The sequence below is a fragment of the Pristiophorus japonicus genome, chromosome 8 (genome assembly GCF_044704955.1).
Source record: "Pristiophorus japonicus isolate sPriJap1 chromosome 8, sPriJap1.hap1, whole genome shotgun sequence".
NCBI classification, from domain to species: Eukaryota; Metazoa; Chordata; class Chondrichthyes; family Pristiophoridae; genus Pristiophorus; species Pristiophorus japonicus.
The window spans coordinates 26,983,513-26,998,820 of NC_091984.1; the positions used below are offsets into that span (position 1 = coordinate 26,983,513).

At 41.8% G+C, this 15,308-nt stretch overlaps 1 protein-coding gene across 1 annotated transcript in view; it reads left to right on the forward strand.

Annotated features, from left to right (window-relative positions):
- The window catches only part of LOC139268447 (large ribosomal subunit protein uL18A), a 29,680-nt gene extending 14,754 nt beyond the window's left edge, over window positions 1-14,926 (forward strand). The window contains exons 6-8 of the mRNA XM_070886603.1: window positions 6,860-7,037; window positions 9,216-9,304; window positions 12,728-14,926. Of these exons, the coding sequence (XP_070742704.1) occupies window positions 6,860-7,037; window positions 9,216-9,304; window positions 12,728-12,827 (367 nt within the window). The 3' untranslated portion in view covers window positions 12,828-14,926. The remainder of the gene's footprint in view (window positions 1-6,859; window positions 7,038-9,215; window positions 9,305-12,727) is intronic.
- Window positions 14,927-15,308: the final 382 nt, after the last annotated feature.

A 15,308-nucleotide genomic window follows, 5' to 3' on the forward strand; every position in this document is an offset into this window, starting at 1 on the left:
GGGTGGATAAAGGGGGAACCAGTAGATGTAGTGTATTTGCATTTCCAGAAGGCATTCGATAAGGTGCCACTTAAAGGTCACTGCACAAGATAAGAGCTCACGGGGTTGGGGATAATATATTAGCATGGCTAGACAATTGGCTAACAGAAAATAGAGTCGGGCTAAATGGGTCATTTTCAGGTTGGCAAACTAACAAGTGGGGTGTCACAGGGATCGGTGCTGGGGCCTCAACAATTTACAATCTATATTAATGCCTTGGATGAAGGGACCGAGTGTAATGTAGCCAAATTTGTTGATACAAAGATAGGTGGGAAAGCAAGTTGTGAAGAGGACACCAAGAATCTGCAATGGGATATAGATAGGCTCAGTGAGTGGACAAAAGTTTGGCAGATGGAGTATAATGTGGATGGTAGGAAAAATAAAAAAGCAAATTATTATTTAAATGGAGAGAGATTACAAAATCCTGTGGTACAGAGGGATCTCGGAGTCCTTGTACATGAATACAAAAAGTTAGTATGCAAGTACAGCAAGTAATTAGGAAGGCAAATGGAATGTTGGCCTTTATTGCAAGGGTGGAGTATAAAAGGAGGGAAACCCTCCTACAACTGTACAGGGCGTTAGTGAGACCACACCTAGAGTACTGTGTCTCCTTATTTAAGGAAGAATATACTTGCATTGGAGGCAGTTCAGAGAAGGTTCACTAGGTTGATTCCTGAGATGAAGGGGTTGTCTTATGAAGAAAGGTTGAGCAGGTTGGGCCGATACTCCTTGGAGTTTAGAAGAATGAGAGGTGATCGTATTGAAAAGTATAAAATTATGAGGGGGCTGGACAAGGTAGATACAGAGAAGATGCTTCCCCCTAGTGGGGGAATCTAGAACTAGGGGGCATAGTTTCAGAATAAGGGGTCGCCCATTTAAAATGGAAATGAGGAGGAATTTCTTCTCTGTGAATCTGTGGAATTCTCTACCCCAAAGAGCTGTGGCGGCTGGGTCATTGAATATATTTAAGGTGGAGATTGACAGATTCTTAAACGATAAGGGAGTCAAGGGTTATGGGGAGTGGGCAGAGAAGTGGAGTTGAGGAAATGATCAGATCAGCCATGATCTTATTGAATGGCGGAGCAGGCTTGAGGGGCCAAATGGCCTACTCCTATTTCTTATGTTCTTAAGTCTATACTAAAAGAACAGTCAGGTTCATACATAGATTTCTGAAACTGTAGTTATTTTGAGTTTTTTGTAGCTGTTTTATGATATAATTTTGAGTGAGCGTACTTGAGTTATTCTTTGCTTTGCTCTTGATAGAATCATAGAATAGTACAGCACAGAAGGAGGGCATTTGGCCCTTCGAGTCTGCGCCGGCTCTTTCTTAGAGCAATCCAGTTAGTCCCACTCCACTGCTCTTTACCCATATCCCTGCATTTTTTCTTCTACTTCAAGTATTTATCTAATTCCCTTTTGAAGGCTAGTATTGAATCTGTATCCACCACCCTATCGAGCAGTACATTCCACATCCCGAATCATTTGATGTGCAAAAAATGTTTCCCTTATGTCGCCTCTGGTTCTTTTGCCAATCACCTTAAATCTGTGCCCTCTCGTCATCGACCCTTCAGCCTTTGGAAACAGTTTCACTTTATTTACTCTATCTAAATCCTTCATGATTTTAAGTACCTCCATCAAATGTCCTCAGCCTTCTCTGCTCAAGGAGAACATCCCAGCTTCTCTCGTCTATCCACATAACTAATCCCTCATCCCTGTAAACATTCTAGTAAATCTCTTCTGTACTCTCTCTGTCTAGCCTTCACATCCTTCCTAAAGTGTGGTGCCCAGAATTGGACACACTACTCCAGCTGGGGCCAAACTAATGTTTTATATAGGTTTAGCATATCTTCCTGGCCTTTGTACTCTGCCTCTATGTACTGTATAAAGCCCAGGATCCCATATGCTTTATTAATTGTTTTGTTAACCTTTGTTACCATCTTCAAAGATTGTGCACAAGCACCCCCAGGACTCTCTGTTCTTGCACTGCTTTAAAATTATACCATTTAGTGCGCATGGTCTCTCCTCATGCTTTCTACCATAATTGCATCACCTCACAATAGACTTCAAGAAGACATAAACAGTGTTGAATTTCATCTGCCCATTCTTGAAGTCTATTACTATCTTCCTCGCTTTTTACTACACTTCCAAGTTTTGTGTCATCTGTACATTTTTAAATTGTGCCCTGTACCTCCATGTCCAAGTCATTAATGTATATCAAAAATAGCAGTGGCCATAGTACTGAACCTTGGGGAATGCCACTATACATCTCGCTTCAGTCCAAAAAACAGCCATTCACCACAACTGTTTTCTATGTCTTAGCCAATTTTGTATCAATGCTGCTAATGCTCTGTTTCCATGCGCTTCAATTTTATGAATACGTGCTGGTTCTCCTTTATTACTCCATGCTTGTCCAAGTGCCTGTTAATTTTTTCCAGGATTATTGTTTCTAAAAGCTGCATCACCGATGTTAAACTGACTGGCCGGTAATTGCCAGGTTTATCCCTCTCCCCTTTTTTGAACAAGGGTGTAACATTTGCAATCCTCCAGTCCTTTGCACCACCCCTGTATCTAAGGAAGATTGGAAGATTGTGGCCACTACCTCTGCAATGTCTAACCTTGCTTCCGAGGATGCATCCCATCCGGACTGGGTGACTTTTCCACTTTAATTGCCGCCAGTCTTTCTAGTACCTCTATTTTTTAATATCATCCAATATCCCAGTAACCTCCTCATTTTACTATAGCTTTGGCCAAGTCCTCTTCCTTGGTAAACACCGATGCAAAGCACTCATTAAGTACCTCAGCCATGCCTTCTGCTCCTGTATCTCCTTCCCACTATTTGGTGACCTATAAAATACACCGAGTAGCATAGACATAGAAACATAGAAAATAGGTGCAGGAGTAGGCCATTCGGCCCTTCTAGCCTGCACCGCCATTCAATGAGTTCATGGCTTAACATTCAACTTCAGTACCCCATTCCTGCTTTCTCGCCATACCCCTTGATCCCCCTAGTAGTAAGGACCTCATCTAACTCCTTTTTGAATATATTTAGTGAATTGGCCTCAACAACTTTCTGTGGTAGAGAATTCCACAGGTTCACCACTCTCTGGGTGAAGAAGTTCCTCCGCATCTCGGTCCTAAATGGCTTACCCCTTATCCTCAGACTGTGACCTCTGGTTCTGGACTTCCCCAACATTGGGAACATTCTTCCTGCATCTAACCTGTCTAACCCCGTCAGAATTTTAAATGTTTCTATGAGGTCCCCTCTCATTCTTCTGAACTCCAGTGAATACAAGCCCAGTTGATCCAGTCTTTCTTGATAGGTCAGTCCCGCCATCCCGGGAATCAGTCTGGTGAACCTTCGCTGCACTCCCTCAATAGCAAGAATGTCCTTCCTCAGGTTAGGAGACCAAAACTGTACACAATACTCCAGGTGTAGCCTCACCAATGCCCTGTACAACTGTAGCAACACCTCCCTGCCCCTGTACTCAAATCCCCTTGCTATGAAGGCCAACATGCCATTTGCTTTCTTAACCACCTGCTGCACCTGCATGCCAACCTTCAATGACTGATGTACCATGACACCCAGGTCTCTTTGCACCTCCCCTTTTCCTAATCTGTCACCATTCAGATAATAGTCTGTCTCTCTGTTTTTACCACCAAAGTGGATAACCTCACATTTATCCACATTATACTTCATCTGCCATGCATTTGCCCACTCACCTAACCTATCCAAGTCGCTCTGCAGCCTCACAGCATCCTCCTCGCAGCTCACACTGCCACCCAACTTAGTGTCATCCGCAAATTTGGAGATATTACATTTAATCCCCTCATCTAAATGATTAATGTACAGTGTAAACAGCTGGGGCCCCAGCACAGAACCTTGCGGTACCCCACTAGTCACTGCCTGCCATTCTGAAAAGTACCCATTTACTCCTACTCTTTGCTTCCTGTCTGACAACCAGTTCTCAATCCATGTCAGTACACTACCCCCAATCCCATGTGCTCTAACTTTGTACATCAATCTCTTGTGTGGGACCTTGTCTAACGCCTTCTGAAAGTCCAAATATACCACATCAACTGGTTCTCCCTTGTCCACTCTACTGGAAACATCCTCAAAAAATTCCAGAAGATTTGTCAAGCATGATTTCCCTTTCACAAATCCATGCTGACTTGGACCTATCATGTCACCTCTTTCCAAATGCACTGCGATGACATCCTTAATAATTGATTCCATCATTTTACCCACTACCGATGTCAGGCTGACCGGTCTATAATTCCCTGTTTTCTCTCTCCCTCCTTTTTTAAAAAGTGGGGTTACATTGGCTACCCTCCACTCTATAGGAACTGATCCAGAGTCAATGGAATGTTGGAAAATGACTGTCAACGCATCCACTATTTCCAAGGCCACCTCCTTAAGTACTCTGGGATGCAGTCCATCAGGCCCTGGGGATTTATCGGCCTTCAATCCCATCAATTTCCCCAACACAATTTCCCGGCTAATAAGGATTTCCCTCAGTTCCTTCTCCTTACTAGACCCCCCGTCCCCTTTTATAACCGGAAGGTTGTTCGTGTCCTCCTTCGTGAATACCGAACCAAAGTACTTGTTCAATTGGTCCGCCATTTCTTTGTTCCCCGTTATGACTTCCCCTGATTCTGACTGCAGGAGACCTACGTTTGTCTTTACTAACCTTTTTCTCTTTACATATCTATAGAAACTTTTGCAATCCGTCTTAATGTTCCCTGCAAGCTTCTTCTCATACTCCATTTTCCCTGCCCTAATCAAACCCTTTGTCCTCCTCTGCTGAGTTCTAAATTTCTCCCAGTCCCCAGGTTCGCTGCTATTTCTGGCCAATTTGTATGCCACTTCCTTGGCTTTAATACTATCCCTGATTTTCCTTGATAGCCACGGTTGAGCCACCTTCCCTTTTTTATTTTTATGCCAGACAGGAATGTACAATTGTTGTAGTTCATCCATGCGGTCTCTAAATGTCTGCCATTGCCCATCCACAGTCAACCCCTTAAGTATCATTCGCCAATCCATCCCAGCCAATTCACGCCTCATACCTTCAAAGTTAGCCTTCTTTAAGTTCTGGACCATGGTCTCTGAATTAACTGTTTCATTCTCCATCCCAATGCAGAATTCCACCATATTATGGTCACTCTTCCCCAAGGGGCCTCGCACAACGAGATTGCTAATTAATCCTCTCTCATTACATAACACCCAGTCTAAGATGGCCTCCCCCCTAGTTGGTTCCTCGACATATTGGTCTAAAAAACCATCCCTTATGCACTCCAGGAAATCCTCCTCCACCGTATTGCTTCCAGTTTGGTTAGCCCAATCTATGTGCATATTAAAGTCACCCATTATAATAGCCCCTTTTATTGTTTCTGAACTCCAACCAAATAGATTCTGTCTTTGATCCCTTAGAGACATTCTCTTTCTAGTAATATTTTCCTTAATCAAAACTGCTACTCCTTTTTTTAACTTCCCTATCTTTCCTGAACACCTCGTTCCCAGGAATATTAAGCATCCAACCCGTCCCTATTTTGAGCCAGGTCTCAGTTATTGCCACTTTACCATATTCCCAATGTGGCAATTTGTGCCTATAGCTCACCAACCCCTGCCACATTAGTTTAAACCAGGATGGGCAATTATTTGGGCTGGATGGCCACCTAACAAGTTTTGGTGAGCTGTTGAGGGCCTCAATCCAATGTCCTCCTAAAGGTGCGCAGTGGCACATCAGTCGCGAGGTCCATGCAGGCCTCTCACCAGCTCCTGTCGCTGGAAGAAATACCGTGCATCAAATTTAAAGGTACTGCGCACAAAAAAAAAATTAGAGGTAACATTGCCACACACAATGAATTGTGCTAACCATGAAAGCAATGTCCAGTATGCCTGGGTCCATTTCGTTACGCTAATTAAGTGGGATAATAAAACGAGTGAGTAAATGTGCAAGAATTAATAGCCCCACTGAGAGATCAAAGTGTTAAATTGGTAAATTTGAAATATGCTCCAGGATCCCATCATCATCATCATAGGCAGTCCCTCGGAATCGAGGAAGACTTGCTTCCACTCCCAAAGTGAGTTCTTTGATGGCTGAACAGTCCAATACGAGAGCCACAGACCCTGTTACAAGTGGGACAGACATTCGTTGGGGGAAGGGGTCGGTGGGGCTGGTTTGCCGCAAGCTCCTTCCGCTGCTGGCTCTTGGTCTCTTCATGCTCTTTGTGTTGGGACTCAAAGAGCTCGACGCCCTCCCCGATGGACTTTCTCCACCTCGGGCGGTTTTCAGTCAGCGTCTCCCAGGTGTCAGTGATGATGTCGCACTTTACCAGGGAGGCTTTTACCAGGATCCATTTCCATGTCTTAGACGATGATGCAAACTCCTCTCTGGGTATCGGTTGGTAAAAGCGTCATCGGGATAAGCAGTCATGACTCGATGCAGACTAATGTGCCGCTCAAGCTCCAGTTTGCGTTCTATTTCTACTGCATCAGCATTAGTTAACCTGCCCATGAGGATATTTGTCCCTGCTCTTTTCAGGTACAACCCGTCCACCTTGAACAGGTCCCTCCTGCTGCAGAAATAGTCCCAATGTCCCAGGAATCTGAAGCCCGCCCTCCCTCCTGCACCATGTCTCTAGCCACGCATTAACCTGCCATAGTTTCCTATTTCTACTTCCACTAGCATGTAGAATTAGATAATTCCAGAGATTACTAACATTTTGAGGGAAACTTTGTTTCAAGCAGCTCCTATAACTTTGCAAAATAGAAGAAAAACAAGTGTAATACTAACTGCAGTGATGTATTTTAATTTCCCAGCACCAAGCGATTCCCTGGTTATGACTCTGAGAGCAAGGAATTCAATCCTGAAGTCCACCGTAAACATATCTTTGGGGTGAATATAGCGGACTATATGCGCTACCTGATGGAGGAGGACGAAGATGCCTATAAGAAGCAATTTTCTCAGTACATTAAACATGGAGTCACAGCTGACATGGTAAGGAATTGTAATCTTCCGGTTAGTTATTTAGTAAGCATACACTAGACCATGTCAGACTGTCTTCAGAATCCAGTGTTTGTAGCCCAGTGCGCATGATTGGGAGGGTGTAGAAGAGACAAAGAACATGGTCTTATCTGTATATTTTTTTTTAGAGAGGTTGGATGATAAAATAGTGGCAAATTTGTTCTGATATTTTTTACAGGAGGCTGATTGAATAAATACATTTTTGTGGTGAGGATTTGTGATAGTTAAATGTTCAGAATCCTACGACAATGCAAATTTTGGAAACTAAAGTTCAAGTTAAGGGAGACACAGGAATATCCTGTTTGATTTATTCTGTTATGTTAGTCATTTTTTAAAAACATATCTATTACCGTGACACAGATACACAAGGAGATATTTGGACAGGTGACTAAAAGCTTGGTCAAAGAGGTAGGTTTTAAGGAGTATCTTAAAGGAGGCAAGAGAGGTAAAGAGGAGGATGGGTTTAGGGAGGGAATTCGAAAACTTGGGGCCTCGGCAGCTGAAGGTGTGGCTATCAATGGTGGTGATTAAAATCAGGAATGCACAAGAGGCCAGAATTGGAGGAGCGCAGAGATCTGAGGGTTGCAGAAGGAGGTTACAGAGATGAGGAGGGGTGTGGCGGGGCTCTGGAGGGATTGAATACAAGGATGTGAATTTTTGAATTGGTGTTGCTGGACTGGAAGCCAAATTAGGTCAGCGAGAAAAGGGGTGATGGGAACTTGGTGAGAGTTAGGATATAGGCAGCAGAGTTTTGGATATGTTCAAGTTGATGGGAGAACAGTCAAGTATAGAGGTAACAAAGACATGGATGAGGGTTTCAGCAGTTGAACTGAGTCAGGGGCAGTGACGGGCACTGTTGTGGAGGTAGAGCTTATCTTGGAGCCAAATAGGATGCTAAGTTTGCGAATGGTCTGGTTCAGCCTCAAACAACAGTTGTGCTCTGTGGCTGGGCCATGGTAGCTTGTAGAACTGGACAAGCTGGACCTTGCATGATTGAGAGGGGATGGAACCGAGTTTGTATTCATTTGGCATAGAGGTGGGATGGTAGGGCAGGGGACAAGTTGTTGCTGCTGCGATTGGAAGGAGGGATTGGGTACATTCTTTCTCCTTTGAATTGTTAAATTTCATATTTCTACTTGTAGTTTTGATGGGTAATTGTGATTATATTTTGAAAGAAAATATTTTTGCATATGATTGAATAACTAAAGTACAAATTAACCAATTAGTAGAAAAGAGAATGAGTCATAAGTAATGAGACAAATCAACGATTTAGATTTCAATTTAGGGGTTATGATGATACAAAAATTGACCGTGTGATTGATAGTGAAGATGAAAGCTGTAGACTGCAGGAAGATATATGGACTGGTCAGGTGGGCAGAAAAGTGGCAAATGGAATTCCATCCAGAGACGTGTGAGGTAATGCATTTGTGGAAGGCTAACGAGACAAGAGAATACACAATAAATGGTAGGATACTGAGAAGTGTAGGGGAATAGAGAAACCTTGGAGTGCTTGTCCACTGATCCCTGAAAGTAGCAGGATAGGTAGATACGGTGGTTAAGAAGGTATATGCGATAGTTTCCTTTATTAGCCAAAGCAGAGAAATCAACAACCAGGGAGCATAGATTTAAAGTAATTGGTAGAAGGATTAGAGGGGAGTTGAGAAGTTTTATCACCCAGAGGGTGGTGGTGGTCTGGAATTCACTGCTTGAAAGGGTTTTAGAGGCAAAAACACTCGTCGCATTTAAGAAGTACTTGGCTATGCACTTGAAGTGCTGTAACCTATAGGCTACAGACAAAGAGCTGGAAAGTGGGATTAGACTGGATAGCTCTTCGTCTGGCACAGACACAATGGGTCAAATGGCCTCCTTCTGTGCCGTAAATTTTAAAGAAAAAAATGATAGCTTAATTTGACAATATTATAGATACTGTGGAAAATATACTCAACAATTGCAGCGATTCAAGAAGGCACATTTCCAATTCTTGGGGCAATAAATGCTGGATTTGCTACTGATGCCCATATCCTGAGTGAATTTTAAAAACTGATTATGGGGAAGCTGTCATGTTTTTCAAACTGAAGGGGTACTCGTAAAGGAAATGTTTGATCACGGTGCAAGTTTATTTTTAAGCATTAGAGATTGTTATTTTCAAAGATAGAGGATTCTTTCAAGAAAGCTCATGCTGCTATCCGAGAAAACCCGGTTCATGAGAAGAAGCCCAAGAAAGAAGTCAAGAAAAAGAGGTATTGCACATAAATATTTTGTTCACTAATGACATTCACAGTAAGTAAAATGTAACCTTTAATCTTCGTTCAATCAAAGAAAAAAAAAATTATTTCGATAAGAGGTGTGATCTTATAGGTAGAATGTTACAGGTTTGTTTTAGCTGCAGAACGGACTAAAGGAACTCATGGTTGTTGGAAGAGTGCAACTTTTTTTCTGAAGTGAAAATCTATGCACATTTACTAGTGGCTAAACCATGTTAGTTTTCCATCTACTTTGGGCATCCTTAAAGATATTGATTCTTGCTATGTACAGATCAGTGAGCCTCAGCAGCTCTCTTGTACTTCAGTCAAGTGGCTGTTGAAGTATGTAAGCCCTAGCTGGTTACTGAAGGGTGGAAGATACTCATAGCTGAACCTGAACCTCCACTTTAAAACAAATTTTCCACCCAACCGTAACTGCTTGTAACGAGTAAATTAATTTAGTCCACTGCTACTACTGAAGCCTTCCCACCATATGTAATGCTTGCTTGGAATGAGCTACTTTAAATATATATATATATATTTTATATATATATATATATATATATATATAAAACTGGAAGTGCATAGCAGGTTCTGAAATATCTTAAGAGGAGAACGGTTAACATTTTAGGTGTAACATTGCATCAGAAATGAAGCATAAAATATTTTAGTAGGGTTGAAAACAGGGCAAAGAAATACATTACAATCACAGACGTGGAAGTTATTGGCTTGAATAGCCTACCAACTGTTGTAATAGTAAAAAATAGGGAGCCGTTAGTTGATAAAGATCTTCACTGAGGCAAGCAATGAAAAGACATTAAAAGAGCACACTAGTAGCATTAATGAAAGGGCATGGGAAATGCTCAACCAAGAAAATAATAGTTGGGAGGGGAGCATAAACTAGCAGGTGCGGTGCAGAAATGAAATCAAAAAAGCCAGAGAAAAGCCACAGTTCAACATGCCCATCAATCTATTTTCCTTGTTTTGAACAGAAAAGGAGGTGGAGTTATAATTTCTCCTCAACAGAAGTGGCTGTGCTTCTGCTCTTCCTCCTGCCCTCATCTTCTGACTCCAGCACCATGTATGTCTTCCCTGCTTTTCGGAAGAACTATTTTATCAGGGTGCCATTTGTTTATTGATCCTCCACCTAAGCACCCATCCAGCTCCGATTCAATTGTAGCCACTGCTTCTCCAGCAAAGGCTTGTTTTCCAACCCCGATACTATTACTTCAAGTCCCCCCAACTATCTACTCTTCACATCCCCTCCTTGTTCATCTACATGCTGCGAAATCATCCAAAGCCGTGAGGTTGGGTTCCACATGCGCAGATGATGCATAGCTCCACCTTTCCACCACCTCTTCACTGCCTCTGCCTTGTCCAATATCTAATCCTGAATGAACCACAATTTGCTCCAGTTAAACATGGGAAAGACCAAAGCCTCACCACAAACTCCGTACCTGTGCCTTTTCCACTGCTCCTCAGTCACTGTCTCATCTTGACGCTTACTGACCCCATGTCCTGTCCAGCACAAATACCGCCTGTTTCCATCTTTCTATTGATGCCCATCTCTGCCCCTGCCTGTCTGCTGTTGAAACCTTCATTGCTGCCTTTGACCCTTCCTGCAAAGGGATATTAGATAGACTTAAGTGAGTGGGCAGTAAGATGGCAGGTGGAGTATAATGTAGGGAAATATGAGGTTAATCACTTTGGTGGAAAGAATAGAAAAACAATATTTTTTAAATGGTGTTCGGAGAGATTTGGGTGTTTTTGTGCAAGAAACATAAAGCTAGCATGCAGGTACAGCAAGCAGTAAGGAAGGCAAATGACATGTTGTCCTTTATTGCAAAGGGGCTGGAGTACAAGATTAAGGAAGTCTTGCTACAATTGTACAGGGCCTTGGTGAGACCACACCTGGAGTACCGTGCACAGTTTTGGTCTGCTTATCTAAGGAAGGATATATTTGCCTTGGAGGCGGTATACTAGATTGATTCCTGGAATGAGAGGGCTGCTTATAATGAGAGATTGTGTAGAATGGACCTATACTCTCTGGAGTTTAGAAGAATGAGAGGTGATCTCATTGAAACATACAAGATTCTGAAGGGGATTGATAGGATAGATGCTGAGAGGTTGTTTCCCCTGGCTGTAATGTCTAGAACTAGGGGTCACAGTCTCAGTATAAGGGAAAGGCCATTTAAGACAGAGATGAGGAGGAATTTCTTCACTGAGGGTTGTGAATCTTTGGAATTCTCTGTCTCAGAGGGCTGTGGATGCTGAGTCTCTGAATATATTCAAGACTGAGATATAGATTTTTGAAGTTTAGGGGAATCAAGGGTTATGGAGATCGGGCGGGAAAGTGGAGTTGAGGTCGACGATCAGCCATGATCTTATTGAATGGGCCAGAGGGCCGACTCCTATTTCTTATGTTCTCCCAACTCAACTATTCCAATGCTCTCCTGACTGGCTTATCACCCTCCATAGACTTTAGCTGAATGAAAACTCTGGTGCCAGTTTACTAACTTGCACCAACCCATCACCTTAATGCTCACGTAACCTACACTGGCATCTCCATCCTTTACCATCTCCAAAAAATATTCTTTCTGAAATCCCTTTATGGCCTCACCGCTCCTCATCTCTAATCTCATTCAGCCCTACGGTCCTTGGACTCTTGCGCATTCCCTGGTGGCTAGGAGTTCAGCCATGTAGGCCCTAAGCCCTGAAATTCACTCCCTTGAAATGCTCTTTAAACCTACCTCTGACCAAACTTAGTTACTCATCCGAATTTCTTCCCCTTTGGCTTGGTGGCAATTCTTGGCTGATTATGCTTTTGCAAAGTGTTGTCTTGTTTTTCCTACATTAAAAGGTGCTTTATAAATTCAAATTCTATTGCATTTTATGTAACCATTCCCAGCTTTAGTAGTTTGCAGGCCATTCAACCTGTTAACTTTCCCACCTTTTGTTCCAACCTTACTAAAATACTTTTAGTTTTACAGTTTTATTTGTATTTTTGGTCACTTGTTCATCTCGAGCATCCAAACTTGTTCAATTATGTTACTAATTGCTATCTTCATCTTTGTACTGATGCGACCAACTCTATGGGTAGAATCAGTGTTAATAATTGGATGTGACAGTATTGTTTTTAAAATAAATTTAAATATAAACCAAATGTTTATACTCCAACTCTGCCTACATCTAGGCAATTTGGGTGCTAGCTACTGCATTCAGTGAAATTAAAGATAAAATCAAGTATCATGTCATAGTTTAATACTGTCATTTGAGCCCAGTGGTAATGCTACAAGTGCTGGTTGGTTGAAAGTTATTGAGTTCCTTAAATGCAGTGTTCTGCACTGGCTGTTCATTTTCTACTTAAATAAATGTAACTTCATAATGGAGACGCTTGTAACTATTTTGCTCATTTTATAGGTGGAACCGCCCCAAGTTGTCATTGGAACAGAGAAGGGATCGTATTGCTCAAAAGAAGGCCAGCTTTCTCCGGGCACAGGAACAGAGTGGCGAAAGTTGAAGAGTGGCTATTGTTTAAAAAAAATAAATCCAATAATTCATATAAACTTTGTCCAAATAAATTTAAAGAAAAAAAAGTGCTTCTGTTTGTGTTTGCTAATTACGGAGTGGGGGGGGGGGAAATCTTTGGATTTCATTTTGAGTTTTATTTACCTTGCGTTGTGATGTCTTCCCCTCCCTCCCCAGTTGCAACTGGCAGAGACCCATTTCAGTCTTGAAGACAAGCAGGTGCCGTTTGTGCAGAGAATGGGTTTATTCTGCTGATATTACACGGGACTAATCCACGTCCATAGTGCACTGTTGGCTTCTTAGTGTTGTTATCTGATACACAAAGCAGATTTTCCTTTAATTGTACTTGTGCAATATATACAGGACCTGGCAGCTTCAGATAACTCTACAAGTGAATGCTTTAATTTCTAGGGTTCTCCTAGCTGTCTAATCTCGGAGTACCTTTGCCCATATTTGAGGATCCCCAAGCCTTGGCTCTGTGGACTTGCATCTTGCCTTCCTGGAGTTAGCTCAGTGGGTTTATCCCTATGAGGTGTCTGAAGGTGAAGGGTAGACTGAGAACTTGTCTTTGAAGTGGTATGGGATATTTTATATCCACCCAAGCAAGCAGGCAAGACCTTGGTTTAACATCCAAAAGATAGCACCGTCAACAATGCAGCACTTCCTTAGTACTGCACTAAAGTCAGCCTAGAGACAAGAAAAGGCAAAAGCTAGAGTGGAAAACAAAAGCATGACACAAAATTAGAGACATAGTTATGAGATTGCACAATGCTATGTGACATGGTGCAACTCCCACTGTAGAACAGCATATTCTCTGACTCACAAGGTATGAGACACCCTCTAATGTTGCATTTAACCTGTATTTTGTCTAAGTGAATGGTGTTTTTTTGTGTTTAAAACAAAAGCCAGTCACTTAATGCCTAGTGCATCTTACCTGGAGCATAAAACATTTCCCAAACTGCACCGTTCTCTCACGGAGAATATTGAACTCTTGGATGTGAGGCCATTTCCCTAAAATTAGACTGCAAGTTTGAGGGACACAATCTCACCTCCGTAGTGAAAACATACACCCTACTTTAAATGCCACAAGAGCTCATCTGTGGAATTCGCTGCCTCAGAGCTGTGGAAGCCTGGACATTGGAATAAATTTAAGACAGAGATTGACTGTTTCTACTGGTCTACTCCTGCTCCTATTTCTTATGTTTTATATGACTTATTGTGAGCAATGCTACAGGATACTCACTAATCACACCTGTTTATAATGCAAATATGTGTTGCTGTTTACAAATGACTTAGGAATTATATTTTTTTAATGTACAGAAAAATGCAGGAAATGACCAGAATCACAATATTTGCAAGCTCTTAATTGACCTTGCCACAATGTTCTGATTGTCACCTAACCTTTGAATTAACTAATTGTTTTATCAGTTATACTTTACAACCTTGAAGGGAATGTCAGCCTCATTTTCCAGATGTCATGTATTAAAAATTAAGAAAGTCAGGCATTTCATCCTGGTTTCTTACAACCTGGATTCTGAAATTTACAAGTTAACTGGCTCTGATTGATCTCAGCCCTGATTACCTGGATTTATACTGGGAAAGTGGGTAAATGCTAGCGGGACTGGTTGGGCCAAATGGCCTGTTTCTGTGCTGTATATTCTATGTAAAATCACAACCTTCTAGATTTCACAATAGTGTGCAAATCACCAGTCCAGCGTAAATATGTTGTGGCTATACTTTGAAAGTTACAACCAATGCTGCTTATTATACCACAGTATTGCAAGAGCACGAAGTTCACGTCACCTGTCCATCCTCTATAAAAGCGGCACTGGGAACAAAATGGGGCAACAGGCAAACTCACAGGAAATAGAGAACTGTCAAGCAGGAGGCATACAAATAATGTAATGGTGGCAAAAGAAACCTAAATACTGTGATCTGAAATGACACCTGCACATAACAGAAAAAACTGATGCTGAAGTCTCCATACAAAAATTGTTGTCTAACTAACCTTGTAATTGTAGAGTTTTCAGTTTAAATTTCATAATGGAAGTGACGCTTAACATAACAAAATAAAATGTTTTGCTTACCAAATCAATGTCATTAAGCGATCTATCTCTACACTCATCCATTTTTTTCTGGTTCATATGCAATTAGCTTGTCAACTAAATGCAACATGCCATAGAATTTGTTGACAGCACATACTGGGAGTAAGATGGATATCAATTTCATTAAAAATGAAATATTACACACATATGCAATATGGTGTTTAGTGGATTTACATACTGAGTGCTTAATTATATAAGTTTACAGCATGCCCAAATGTGCTTTCTACAGAATAGCTAACGATATTGGAGCACATGCTGGAAATGAAAGTCCTGTCATATTGGTTATTATTTAACAAAGCCATTTGTCATAGGCAGAGATTTTACTTCCACTTCTGCGGATTGCACCCGCAAACTCCTATTATCCAGCC